The sequence below is a fragment of the Amblyomma americanum genome, chromosome 4 (genome assembly GCF_052857255.1).
Source record: "Amblyomma americanum isolate KBUSLIRL-KWMA chromosome 4, ASM5285725v1, whole genome shotgun sequence".
Classification (NCBI taxonomy): domain Eukaryota; kingdom Metazoa; phylum Arthropoda; class Arachnida; order Ixodida; family Ixodidae; genus Amblyomma; species Amblyomma americanum.
Window position 1 is genome coordinate 95,381,323 of NC_135500.1, and position 14,588 is coordinate 95,395,910.

The window sequence follows — 14,588 nt, forward strand, 5'->3', positions numbered from 1 at the left end:
TTTCATTGCTTGGACTATCTGAACACACTACAAGCTGTCCAGCTTTGCAACACACATTGAATAACTAGCACTCGAAAAGACGCTGACACTGGTAAAAAGAATTTTAAACTCATGAGGGCAATGACTTTTGCATTAGGATATGTCTTCTCTCTCAGCTTACACTTTCCAATAAAACAGCAAAAATTGCTTATATACTACAATTCCTGGTGCTTTCTTTGGCTTTAAAAAATTTGCTGCCTTCAGCTGATCTGCACTCTGGTGATACCAAAAAGAAATAGCACTGAGCATGCTGGCACTTGCTCTGTGAATAACATGGAAGAACAGTTAAAACCCAAGGAAGGATCTACAAAAGATCCTCAAGAACTGAAAGCAAAGTGCTTTAGTATTTAAATCTCAAGGAAAAATTGCACCATTTATTTCGAGACACAAAGCAGCTGCCTGTTTCCCATCACAATGGCTAGTCATGTTTCTTGTCTTCAATCTGACAAGGCTTCAAAGGCAAGGAATGTTGCAATTCTGGAAGTGGAGCTTGCAGCAGCTTTTGGCATCCCTGAGCAAGCCCAGCTTTCTACGGGTTGCAGTAAAATCGAAGTTGATAAAAAAGTGGCACCCTGCATGATGGCATGAATTGAAGGTCAACTTTACAGCACTGTTTAGGTGCCACGTGGCAGTCTTCAACTCCTCCAGCCAAGCCTCTCCTTGATGGAATACCCGCCCACCACAGACCTCAAGTTCAAGGGGGTCACACTGAAACCTGCAAGGAGAGGGGGCAGGCAAAAGAGCCTGATATATCACAGGCTTTCATAATAAAACATGTTCACATCAACCAAACACTTGCTAATGTTACGTGATAGCATAATAGCCCCATGTCCTCACACCCACCGTCGGTGTCGCACTTTGCTACCTGCCATCTGGCAGGTGACATGGGTGGTACATGGATGTACCACCTGCCACAGAGAGGAGGGTGAGGCCAGAAGGTGGCTGCTATGGGGAGAACCCTGCCACCTGCCAAGGCTGGTCCACGGAAAAACCAGCTGCAACCTGGCATGAATGGCAGGTGGCAGAATTGGAGGAGACGCTTAAGCTCTGCCTTAAGGGTGTAATGCCATAGCTTAATGGGTTAATTGCCCTATATGCAGATGGTCCTCCTCTACTTTACATTCATAGATCCCTGGGGGTATCCACCATTACAGCGCCGTAATGGTGGAGTCAGGTGCAGGTGATCATCTTTTAACCACTGCTGCCTCTCCATGGCAGCTGCCATGAGTACATATATGAGCACGTGGCAAAAGAAAAAGAAAGCAAAAGTTAATCCAGAGGTCAGAAGAAATTTTTTTGCACAGGGCAGGGTTTGCACACAAAATTTAACCTAAAATTCAAGGGCAAAATGAAGCAGTGATCAAGAAGGGCAAAAAAAAAAAAAGGTTTATTCGAACACATCGACTAGAGATTGTTTAGACTAGGGGACTTTGAGAGCTTGCCACTCATTTCCTTTTTATGGGCACAGTTGTTATTTTTAACCTCAGTATCCTTAAGAGCCTACAGCTAAGGTAAATAGTTTCCACAGGTTTATATTGTTGCGCAAATTGTTGACCCTTAGCTGCAGTACCCTTCATTTTCAACTTTACAGCTTGCTAGCTGCTTATTTTTATGTGTTGGCATTAGAAGGGTCTGTGCAAGCGGAAATGGCAACTGCCATCTGTTAGCAGCCAGCGAAAAGGCTACGAATGAACTCAGTATACTGCGGATATAATGAGCCTTAGTATGGCACCTCAGAGATAACAAATTTTCGTGCATTAACCTGGGATACAACGAACCAATGCATGCCACTTCAGATATAATGACCTTCCGTGCCTGGAGCTTGGATGTAATGGACTTGGTGTGTTGACCTCGGATATAACGAACCTAAGTGTACCACCTTGGAGGTAAAGAACTTTAGTGTGCCAACGTTGGATATAACGAATGTTTGGCGGCAAACGCATTAAAACGATTTACCAAGGATCGCCTAAGAGTTTTGCTGTTTTTTTTCCTTTCATTTTCTGAAGAACCGACCATACTCTTGACACTCAAGATACACGGAAGCCTTCAATTTCACAGATATTAGCACACTGAGGAGGCCACTATGGATTATGACTGCACTGCAGTTGGTTCGCTAAGAAGCATAACTTAGTTCTGTCATGTGTTCCATATGAATTTGGTTCGTAATGTTGAAGCCATTTTTCTATTACGCTCAGAACAGCTCTTGCACCGTCTTTATGCTCATGTGCAGGCATTCCAAACAGTTAGTTTTCAGTGCGCATGGAACTTTCTGTCGTGCTTCTGCTGCTGCTGCTACATGCATATGGTCTGGTGATGCGCTTGATGTACTTGGAGCTTTTCAGGTTGCCCTTCTGGACTGATTTAATCATTGTAGCAACTAGGCATGTGTGAATAGTGGTTTTGTGCTTCAAACTGAATTCAAATTGAATATACAGTAACTTTCTTCGAATAATTTCGAAGCAAATATTTTGAATACTTTTAGCAAAAAAAAAAAAAAGGTTGAATGGCACATTACGTATTTTCAAAATTTTGTACTTTTCGAACACACAAGGCAATTACATGAAGAAAAGAAAGAATGCACTGAACTTTATCACACTCATTGAAGCTCTGTCAGCCCAGCAAAAGTGGCCATTGAAAATTCGGGAGTTGGCCTACATGTGTGAGCCGATGTGTTCGTGGGGTCTGAAACGTATCTATGAGACCCCAAGTGCTAGTCTAATACCCCTGTCACACGGGCATTTCAAAGGCCCTCGAACCGATAGCCTATCAACTAAAAGGCGATCGAGCGCTGCTACACGGGCAGTTTCAATGGCCATCGAGTCAATAGCCTATCGAGTCAACGGAGCAGCACGGAACTCCATCGAGATTTCGAGGGCCTTCGAGCGCTGCCCAAGGTTGCTAGCGTTGCTTCGAGCGGCGCCAAGCGCACTTTCGTACACGACACATTCACGGTACAAAAGCATGAACAAACATTATTCGCCTAAAATTTAATGCAAGCAGTCTGAACAATTATTTTAAAATTGTATCAGACTGGTTTTAAGCGCATTAATTTTGCGTTGCGGTCTTTGCGCTGCTTGCGTACTTAGCGTTGACAACATGGCGGCGCCCTGCCCGCCCGCTTCACAGCGATAACAGCTTCGTCGCTGATCCCTCAAAGCAATATCGTGTTCTAAGCTGTTGTATTCGCCTTCAATTTGCCCATTCTTACCCTCACATAAAGTTTCAAGAGACAAATAGCTCGTTTTTCAGATATCAAGGCGATTTCCGAGGTCTTAAGCCTGACGAAGCAGCGCTCCGACACAGCTGGACTGGCTTGGTTTTGGCTCGTCTTGTATTAGAGTGGCTACAGCACTGTCTGCATCTGTCTGTCGCGTACGTGCAATTAAAAGGGTTTTGAACGACTTGTGCGTATGCGTGTATTTCAGCATTTAGTATACATTTATCAAATATTTTTGTTATTTTTGCAAAATCCAAAGTAGTGATTGTGGCACCACACAAGCTTGGCGTAAGACACGAGAACCATTTCAATGGCCATTGAGATTTGCCGTTTAGCAGCGACACAACTCCGTCGAGTTCGATGGCGATAGAGAATGTCGAAGATCCTCGACTCGATGGCCATTGAAACTCGCCGTGTGACAGGGGTATTAATCGCGATTGTGTCGTTGCACAGCTAGCGCTTTTAAGTGACAACTCCATGAACACCTGCTAGGCGTACGCATGCACCGTGCGCCCAGCACCACGGCACGTCAGGTATCGGAAAGGTACACCATCACAATGTGCATTGTGCTTGCTTCTTCTCATGCTCGCGCCATCACGCTTTATTTGCGAATTTCACACTGGGAAGAGCTGCCGCGGCATCTGCAGTCGGCTCAAACTCATTTCGTGGAAATCAAAAGAACCGCGCGTACTTCGATTAGAGAAATTTAGCTTAGCACGATCCACTTCAATGGGGAGCCACTGCGCAGACGCGCACACCGCCTGAGGTCGCTGCTAGGCGCCAGGCGTTGGGACCAATCAACGCGTGCAGAAACGAATCGCGTTACACTACCTCTCTCTATTGATGCACGCCACCGTGCCAGTTACTGCGCGTGCACACCACAGGTAGCGCTTTCGCCTGCTCGCGCTGCCGTGAGCACGCGCAGACCGCCTACGACATATGCAAGGAGCACAGGCACTCGGCTCGGAGTCGGGGCTTTGGTTGGGTGTGCGCCACATTGCGATCCCGGAGCACTAAGCAAGAGTTCCAGAAAGGTTATTTGCTCCGAACGAATACCAAACAATCAGTTTGAATCGAATACTTTACTATTTGATCAAATATTCGAAATTATGGAATAGTCACACAGGCCCAGTAGCAACAGTAAGTGCTCTTTGGGAAGAATACGCACTTTTCTCAAAACAGCTAATTCAAACTAGGCAGGCTAGAACCTGCGCTTTTCACACGGCATGGAGTTATAGCATGTACTGCATGGTGTAAAACACGAGACAAAATGGAGGTGAGAAAGCTACTTTGCATTGAACAGTGCCACTGGTCCGGACTGAATCAAGGTTTCGGGAAAGTTCCCACACGAGGCGGTAGCAACCACCACGGGAAAACAAATATAGAAGAGGGGTTGGGTGGCTTCAACAAACTCAAAGGCAAAACCTGTAAAATACACCTCGCAAATGACATAATTTTTGTGAAATTCATACATTCACACTCATATTTTCACTCTTTGTCACTGTAGAAATTTGCTCTTAAAGGGGTCATGACAGCCTATTTTCATGCATACCCTGCTTATCGCATTTAATTCTCAACTTGTTAAATTAAAATTCCCCCAGTTTCAGTTGATTCTGTGCGGTAAATATTTTTAAAACGAATTTTTTTCGTTTCTTTTGCGAACTGCTTGCTGGTCTGGCAACCTCTGATCGCTGACGTCAGACGGGCATACCCGCCCCGCGTCTGCTGCGCGCTGTTGAGGTGCTTGCATGCCCACCGTAGACGGCGGTTGCTCGAGAAGTTTTCTTTTTTTTAGCTTATCGAAATAAAATGCAATATCAGTGTTTTCTTGTTGGAAGCCATTAGCTTAGTACGCGACCTGAGTGATCCTTAAGAAAGCGGTCTTGCTCGTGGCACCCCTTTTTTGATTGTTGAGGAAACAGAAATCGATGGACCCCTGCTTCATTATTTATGCTCATAAACATGTTATTATGTTATGAGTGTGGTTTCTTTTGAGCAGTCAAGTGCTCCCGTATGTGAAAAGTGGCACGTGCCATGGCATGCCTTCGCTGATGTGCGCCGTGAAAGCTGCGGCGTTTTGTAGCTGGCTACCAATTTCTTGTCCGCTATTCATCGGCTCGATAATTAAACTCAAATTATCACAAGGTGGCTCTAGAGTAACCTTGAGGCATGAAAGGTGCAGAGAAAAGTGCCGAATGAGATGACTTCCCCGCTGCATGTGTGCATTTGTAAGTCGAACATACATTCCCTTCGGCTCGTAGAACCCTTTTGCAGGAACCAAGCCGCTTGCAAAACACAACGCGACTCGAATGCTTTCACTGCCCGCACCGATAAATAGTCGCCACCGCCTAAATGAGTGCTTGAAAATAATAGTACATCATTTAGCGTTTACTGTGCGTGCGCATTGTGGCCTAGGAATGCGACGATGACAACTGCAGCCCCGCACTTGCGCTGTTTACATAGCTCACAAAACGGAATGTGGGCTCTCCTTACCTTAAGGGGGGACACGGGTCTTTCGGGCCGAAAAATCTCGAAAAAATCAGTTTTTAGAAAATGTTATTTTCGAAATCAGCAATCATTTATCTACCTCTCTGTTAAATTTCTCGCCTCTAAGGTCAGTATTTTACTCACAATACCAATTTATATAATCCATGTCGCCCGAATTTGAGCTGAAATCGGCGCCGAAACAGCAGTATTTCGCAAAGCGTAGCTCCCGTTTCATGCGCGGCACCTCAGCCATCTTGGTCTCATTTGAAAAAGCCGCCTTTCGCCTTCAATTTCCCGCCACTACGACTTCCGTTCGCCCATTGGTTGCCGAGAAAATAGCAAAAAAGAAAAGGTAGTATTCAAAATTCTATTGGCTGCCGCGGATCTTGTGACAGCAGGTCGTCATCCGATTGGTGGAGCGGGCTGGCAGCGTCTGCTTGACGCGCCCGAGCCGCGGGGAGGCGCGACTCTTTGTGCCGGACCGTGCAGTGCAAGAAACGCGCAGCGATGCCTGGTTCAGCGCGCAAGGTGCACTCAAGGCATAAATTCGGCAAGAAAAGGAAGAAGTCACTGGTCGATAACCTCAAGAGACGCCCTGCTGTGCGCCCTGACAATGATGAAACTCCTGCGCTGAACGATCGTGTCGGCGAGGCCGCGCAGGTAGGCCTAACGCGCTCCGCAGCACGGGAAGCTGTAAGCGGCAGCGCCCGCATCCGCCGTGATACAGTGATGCTGGAGCCCTCAGATGTGCTCCAAAATAAGATGAAGACTGAACAAAAACTGCGAGAACTCGCCTCAACTCCAGCAACGGAGCGGAAGTCTCGTTGTTTACGTGACGGCAGCACGTCGGACTGTCTGCTCGACGAGGCAAGCTTCACGATCGTTTGTTTGGAATCGCTCAACAGTTTGTTGAAACTTGTGAAGTGTAAAACGTGTGGCGGCAATGACTTGAGCTTCGTAAAAGATGAGCGAGAATACGGCCTTGCCGTTAAACTTTCTCTTCATGTGCGAGCTGTGGAGACGCATCGTCTACATGGAGTTCGCCGCGGGTACGTGGCGATCAGAAGATCAACCCTTTTGTGGTGAATGTGCTCGCTGCTCGTGGAATGCAGAGCACTGGTAACCAGCAGACAGCTCTAAATGACATTTTTTCATCGCTGAACGTTTCGCACCGCGGTCTCCACAATAAAACGTGGCAAGACTATGTGAAAAAAAAGTTGACACCTGCAGCAGCTCGTGCAGCCGAAGAAGTTGCACAAGAGTGTGCGCGGTTGGTTCGAGAACTTTATAATGAATTGGACCTTGGGAACCCCGGCAATATTGCAGTATCATACGACGGCACTTGGATGACACGCGGCCACACATCCCACATTGGTGTGGGAACCGTCATCGAACTGTTTACCGGGCTTGTGCTGGACTATGTTGTATTGTGCAACTTCTGTGCCGGCTGCGAGCGAGGCCCAAAAGGTGACCCATCATACCAGTCCTGGAGGGCTGGGCACCTATGCCAAAAAAAACTCAGAAAAAAAGGCTGGAGAGATGGAAGTTGAGGCAGCCCTTATTCTTTTTGAAAGGTCGTTGAAGAAGTGTGGCCTTCGCTATACCACAATGCTTTCGGACGGTGATAGTCGGGCTTTTCTAGCTGTGCAAGAGGCAGATGTGTATGGATACATCAAAGTAAAAAAAGAAGACTGCATAAACCACGTGCAGAAACGTATGGGAACAGCATTGCGGACTTTGTTGTTCAAACACAAAGGTGCCGAAAACCTTGGAGGAAAAGGCAAACTGACAGGCAGCCTCATAACAAAGTTAAGCTCCTATTATGCCTGGGCTTTAAAATCCCATAATGGGGATGTAGAGGCTACGCAGAAGGCTGTGATGGCCACCTACCACCACATTACCTCTACTGATGAGGCATCAAACCATCGGGACTGGACTCTTGGTGCCAGCAAAATGCGGCAGCAGCCCAAGGCGAATCTGCTCCAAAGCATCGGTACAACATTCCACCCCATGTTGCTAAAGCATTGCTCCCTGTCTATGAGCGACTGTCGGATAGGAAGCTCTTAGAGCGGTGCCATAGCGGTAAAACCCAAAACAGTAATGAAAGCCTACACTCTTTGATATGGGCCTTGGCACCCAAAGAGCGCCACGCATCATTGTTTACTGTTGAGGCTGCCGTGGCTGAGGCAGTAATGCGGTTCAACGCAGGCAGCAAAAGAACTTCTGCAGCAATATTACAGGAACTGGGCCTCAATACGAATGCTATGAGCGCAAAAAGAATGCGAGAGAAGGATGAGCGCCGAGAGCAAAAGTGCGCTCGAAAGCATTCCATTGCGGAAAATATTCAAGGAGTGCTCAAGAAGCGGCACCTGGATACTACTGGCAATCAAAAGGACTACATTCCTGGTGGCTACTAGCCATTTCCTATTGTAAATATATTACTGCACTTGTAAATATTTATTAAACTGTCCCCTGCTTGTTTTTGGGGCTTTTCTCAAAATGCATATGGTTGACTGCTAGCAGTCTTGAGGCCTTGATATCTCAGCAACCAAGTCACATAGAGCTGAAATTTTGGTTGCAATGGAAAGCCTAATGTATGCTGTGTGAAATGTTGGGAGCAGATTTTTTCATTTTACCTTAAAAAAATAATTATTTTCGTTAATTTACCATTACTTGGTACACACATTTTTTATACTGAAATTCAGAAGGTTGTAAAATGAGTAATAATTGACATATCAAAAATCTGCTCTCAACATTTCATAATTCACTATTCTGGCTATCTAACCATGCCTTAAAATTAATTTTAGATGAAATCATTATTTTGCTATTTGGGCCTCAAACAATGGGCATTAATTGTTAATTATCTTGAAAACTAATTGGCCTACACCTAAAATAAATGCATATTTGAAATCAGCATAAAAATTTGAATAAGTCTATGCATTTTTATTAAGATTGGTCAAAAAACAACAAAAATAGCTTTAAGACCAGTGTCCCCCCTTAAATATTACGTAGTATTGCCCACAGATTGTAGTTTTACTCATTTACACACTATGATAACACTGCAATAAGCGCCGTTGATGCTATATCGTCTGCTTGGGAAACGCTTCGCGTAGGACTGGCGCTTCCCGCTAATTGTATCTGCTTGTCATCGGTATGTGATTTTATAGCGCTTTAGCTAAAAATAAGTTCGGACATTACTTGAATCAATAAAAACAACCAGATTTGTTGTCCACAGTCGACACCGACGGCTGCTGCCGGCTGCCTTCTGCATATGCTATATACAGACCGGGTCACATATCGGCACTTCCCCCTTATTGTACTCACGCCCTGAGATGTAGGCAGCCTCCACTTTGAAGGCACTGTGGCCAAACTAAGCTCGACAGCTATTTTCAGGCGCTAAAACTTGCAAATTCGCTCTTCGCAATCGCCGAAATCGCACACCCGAATCCTGCGTACTCGCTAGGCCTCGTCATGAAAGGGGCCGGTGGTCTACTGTCGGCCGAAATTCAAGCATCTGGCAGGAGTTCCCCGCTGATTAGTAAGAAAGCGTGAAGATATGAAATGCAGCCGCTTGTTTTGCTTTTTTCGATACAGATAGGGTACACAAGCGCAGTTTTTCGTGCCGTCTGTTCACCGGGCATGAAGCTTTCACTCGGCCGCACAAGCCCAGGCGACGGCGAAGAGCGGCACTGTCATGCGGCATTTTCTGCCTGTGTCGCTCAATTGCCTCGCTGATAGGTTCTATGCGCAGGCACCGAATGAAAGCACATCTTCGCTGGTGCACGCACATCGCGTATGTCGCCATGGCTAGCATCAAATACATTAAGTTTTAAAATTCTTAAGTTTATAGGATGTCATGCCAACTAGTCCCCCACCCCACTCTGCCAGTTCCCACAAGTTCACTCTTTACACTACTGCGATACGAGTTCGTTGGTCGTGCTGGCGCCGTCGGTCTAGCTTGACAAACCAGTGCGTCAGTGATGGCATTTGCAAACCAACCAGCCAACTGACCGCCGATCGCCGTCCCATCAGCCTAGTGTAACTGGACCCTATGGCTATACCGAATAACTGCATTACTACATTAACGCTTTTGCGGCACCAGTCGCTCATATATGGAGGACGACTGCTACTTCAATCGCCCGTGGAAGTACAGGAGACAAGAGGCCTCGCTGTGCACATTGCAGCAACGAGAGCAGATGATGTTGCTCCGTGTATGCCCTGGTGACGTCATGATAGCATTCAATATGGCAGTCGCTGCCGGTGGGAAGAGTCTCCCGTTCTCAATTTCAATTGCATTTTTTGGAATATAGAGCGCGTCCAGGGCAGCCAAATTTCAGAAAATGAATCATAAGCTCTTGTATTAGTTACTGAAGCACAAAACTGCAATATGAACGACCTTGTCTTTAAGAGATAGGTCAGGCCGATCCAAATTTTTCAAGGAATTTAAAGACTGGATCCAAATTGTTTCAAGAGCCTGAGCAAACCCTGCAAGTTAGCATTAGGAAGGATTATGTGCCAGCCATGGCATGCGATACAAGGCCTCCTCAAAGACAGTGTCACAAAGTAGTGACGATAAGGGAGAAAAATAGACCAACAGAAGCTTGAAAACCAGACCGTTCAGTTCAGTGACCTTTCCCCCATGACGAAAATCAAGTGACTCTGTGGCACCAATAGCAACATGCACTGTGATCTGGATCAGAACAGCCATGGCCATCTGCAATTCTCATGTCCCTTTTGGCTTGAGAGAACCAATTTCCAGGGTTGTACTACTACATAAAGATTGTGCAGAATGAGATCAGTCACCATGAAAACGACGCAGATGCGGATGCGCCGCAGATGCGGACACATGCATGCTTTGTCTGCTATTGCAAGCCCCGCTAATCTTGTGCGCCACATGTCATTTCATGGCGACTGAAAAGTGATAAAGCCACTTATGCCTGTTCATTTTTTTCTCTTGGTTCCTTCGTGGACATGTGGGAAGGAGATGCATGGAGGTGGCTCCCACTACTTTTCACATGTCTCCTCTAGTGCTCTGCCAGCTATTATTGTCGAGGCAAAGGGATCCTGGCGTGACATTCTGCAGGTGCCGGCTTTTTAGACATGTCTACTTCGGTCAGCGCTGACTGGCTCAAGCTAACCGGCGTGAACCAAAGCAGATATGTCTAAAAAGTAGGGGTGTGCGAATATTGAAATTTTCGAATACGAATCGAATACGAATATGAAATACCCGCCGCGGTGGCTCAGTGGTTAGGGCGCTCGAGTACTAATCCTGAGTTCCTGGGTTCGAACCCGACCGCGGCGGCTGCGTTTTTATGGAAGAAAAACGCTAAGGCGCCCATGTGCTGTGCGATGTCAGTGCACGTTAAAGATCCCCAGGTGGTCAAAATTATACCAGAGACCTCCACTACGGCACCTCTTCCTTTCTTCTTTCACTCCCTCCTTTATCCCTTCCCTTACGGCGCCACGGGGCAAAAACCAATTAAAAGAAAAAATGGCTTCAAATATCGAATTGAATATCAAATATCTGGTCAGCACAAAAAATAAATTCAGAAAAGATAAACAACCAAACATTGTTGCTCATATTTTTTTTTCAAAACAGTGTATGGCCTTTGCAACTGAAATAAACAAAAGTAGACTGTCTGAGCACCATATAAAAAAAAACATGATACGCGTAGAAATGTATGCTACTAAACAGTATCCAACCTGTAATGCGGTCAGGCAAAATGAAATCCATAACATGACAAGACTGGAAACAAAAATAACATGATGGCTAGTAAAACCTCATTAATTCGGAGTTCAAAGAACCGACAGAAATGCCCGGGTTATTCGAAGGTCGATTTATAAAATGCCCGGCGGCCCCAGAAAAAAAAAACTACTGAAAACGCGGTAGTCTTATGAGATGGCTCTTTTGTGCAAACACCTGTAATCCCATGACGAGCAAAGAGTTTCACCGTGCTGGAAGACATCGCGAATGTAAGCGAGATGAGAATGCACATTGATGTATGAATGGCGAGACTGCTTCTAAAAAGGAAAAAAAAAAAAAAGGCCAGCGATGCGTCAGTCAGTGCCTGAAAGTGGCACGGTGCTGAGATTGGACTACTGGCGAATGCGTGGGCCGACAGTTGCCATTGCCACGGGTGAGTGGCGAAGCTCAGAAACCAAAACTAATGCGGCCAGGTTATTTTTTTGGCCTAGTGACAGGGGCCCTCCGAACGTTGTCACGCTTGCCGTTACGACCATTTAAGAGGTGCATAGGTTACAGTGCACCATGCAGTAGGCGGGATTTTTACAGGATCGCTTGCCCTGTTGTGACACCTCGACTCGCCCCTTCGGGAGCCTCACGCGAAATTCCGCAAGTAGGCTTTCCCGCATAGCATAGTTGACCAAAACAAGATGGCGGTGGTCACGCTCGGAGAGTTGAGGTGACAGAACGAATGCCATCGGTGTGGGCATTAGTTAAATAACATAATACGGAAGGATAAAAAAATAAACTCGCTTTCGCGTTGCAATTGTTAGAAGCGGGTCGTCCCCCATCTTGTTCACAGCACGTGTGGTATGTGGGAAAGCCCACTTGAGGAACTGCGCACAAGGTCAAGCCTAGCGGCATCGGAATGCGATCAGTCCATGCGATAAACGATAGAGAAGAAAGAGCCTTGTTTTCCTGGAACTTTAAACTCTATATTCAGATAATTTGCCCAAATATTGCGCTTTTGCCACAATCAAATTTACGAGAGTCGGCACGGTATACGATCGCTGCTGAGTATTAGGGAATTTTCGAATATTCGGAAATTCACGAACATCATTTCTCCAATAGGAATATGAACCGAATATGAAACAATCGATTTGTATTCGAAATTTCGAATATTCGCACACGCCTACCAAAAAGGAAAAACCTGTAGAAAACCACCCGTGCCCTCACCTCATGCGAGCCATCGAGCGGCAGCGAGGGACTGACATTGCGGTGCGCTAGCATAGATTTGACTGGCAGTTCGTAGTGCGTCCTGCAAGCCACACAAGCTAACAGCTATCACTTTTTTCCTTTGCAATTTTCATAAGCTAGACTACAAAATTTCTAAATTCAAATTTTGTCATAAAAGCTTCTAGAGATAAGTGCTAACAAAGACAGTACTACCTATTAAAATTTTGATTTATAGGTGTTTAACATCTCAAAGCGACTCAGGTTATGAAGGACACCGTAGTGAAGGGCTCTAGAAGTTTCGACCACCTGGGGTTCTTTAATGTGCACTGACATTGCACAGTACATGGGCCACTTGAATTTCGCCTGCATCCAAATGCGACCACTGCGGATGGCATCGAACCCGCGTCTTTCATGTTAGCAGCCGAGCGCCATAACGAGAAAGCCAATACGGCAACGGTACCTATTGAGAGTCTATCGTTTATGGGCGTTTAGTGTCCCAAAGCGACTCAGGCTATGAGGGGTGCCGTAGTGAAGGGCTCCGGAAATTTCTACCACCTGGGATTCTTTAACGTACAATGGCGCAGTATCTGATATATGAGACAGATACTGCGCCATTTCCTTTCCCCCAAAGCCAATTATTATTATTATTATTACACTGACATCGCACAGTACACGGGCCTCCAGAATTTCACCTCCATCGAAATTTGACTGCCGCGGCTGGGATTGAACCCGCGTCTTTCGGGTAAGCAACCGAGCGCCATAACCACTCTGCCACCGCGGCGGCTCTATTAAGAGTTTATTGTGCGACAAAAATTTGCAAGTGGAAATTTGAGAGAATGCAAAAGCTAAGGGCCTCAATAATTCAAGCGCTCTTAATGCACTGGACAATAAAAAAAAACTGCAGGGGACACTTGAGCTTAAACAATAGTGCTAATGGGTTAATGCCAATATACATGCGGAATTGGTCATTCTCTATAAAACATTCATAGATCGCTGGGAGTCCTCACATGCCACTCCTGGCCATGCCGATGAGTGGCAGGTGGCTGCTTAAAACACAGATATTGGTGGGGCTTGTGAGACCCAGGTTGCTCTCCCCGAGCAACTTCTCGCAACCAATCATAATTTAACTGCCACCTGTAACAGTGACGTCACAACGTTTGTGACCTAGGTGGCCCACCTGCCCCAAAGGTAGCTCCCTTGGCGATTTTTCGTACATTTTTCGCTCACGGCCAATGACGCCGACGTCGATGCTGACTTTTCTGCGACACAGAACATTTAAAGCTATCGTGTTAAAAACTGCTGCTGAGGTTACTACTCTGGCTCTCAAAGAAAAGCGACGGTATTTGTTGCACACCATGGGGCTGAAAGTGTAGTGACTCCAATGTGCACCGGCTAAGTGGGCTACGTTTTGTTGAGAACACCCAGGGATGTCTGCCATACTGGTGGCAGTGGTTTCGCTGCCCATTTCTGCAATCACCTGCCCATCACTTGAGTAGGTCATGGCTAGGCCATAGTGTGCCTAACTTGCCAATCACAATAGAGGGCGCAGAATTGTCCTCCCGCTCAGCCGACTCGCCCACTGCTGGTAGAAATCACTGCACCTTCATCGCGCCACGTCAGTTGCGATGCATGCTCGAACGTGTTTACACCCGAGCAAATGCAGCACTTCAGCCTGTGGTGTGTGCAAGCGAAGATACTCTTTTTTTGCTTCTTTCTTGTTTCTAGCTCAGCATTCAAGTGCCTGCACCCTTGTGAGAATGAGGAAGCGATCATGCAGCTGGATCACCCTTCCTGCACTTCTCCGCGAAAACAAAACCATGCCGTGGGGGACAGTGTTGGCCTGGCACCGACAGGTTGCTTCTTTTGGCCACTTTTGTTTTGTCCCCTGTGGCTCACACGAGTCTAGAATTGCGTATGATTAAAGCA

At 46.3% G+C, this 14,588-nt stretch overlaps 1 protein-coding gene across 3 annotated transcripts in view; it reads right to left on the bottom strand.

Annotated features, from left to right (window-relative positions):
* Positions 1–378: 378 nt before the first annotated feature.
* Positions 379–14,588, bottom strand: part of LOC144128134 (uncharacterized) — a 50,834-nt gene continuing 36,624 nt past the window's right edge. For 2 of the 3 annotated variants that reach the window (XM_077661225.1, XM_077661224.1), the window contains exon 11: positions 379–754. In XM_077661225.1, the coding sequence (XP_077517351.1) occupies positions 675–754 (80 nt within the window). In that variant the 3' untranslated portion in view covers positions 379–674. The remainder of the gene's footprint in view (positions 755–14,588) is intronic. The other variant, XM_077661226.1, reaches the window with a different exon arrangement.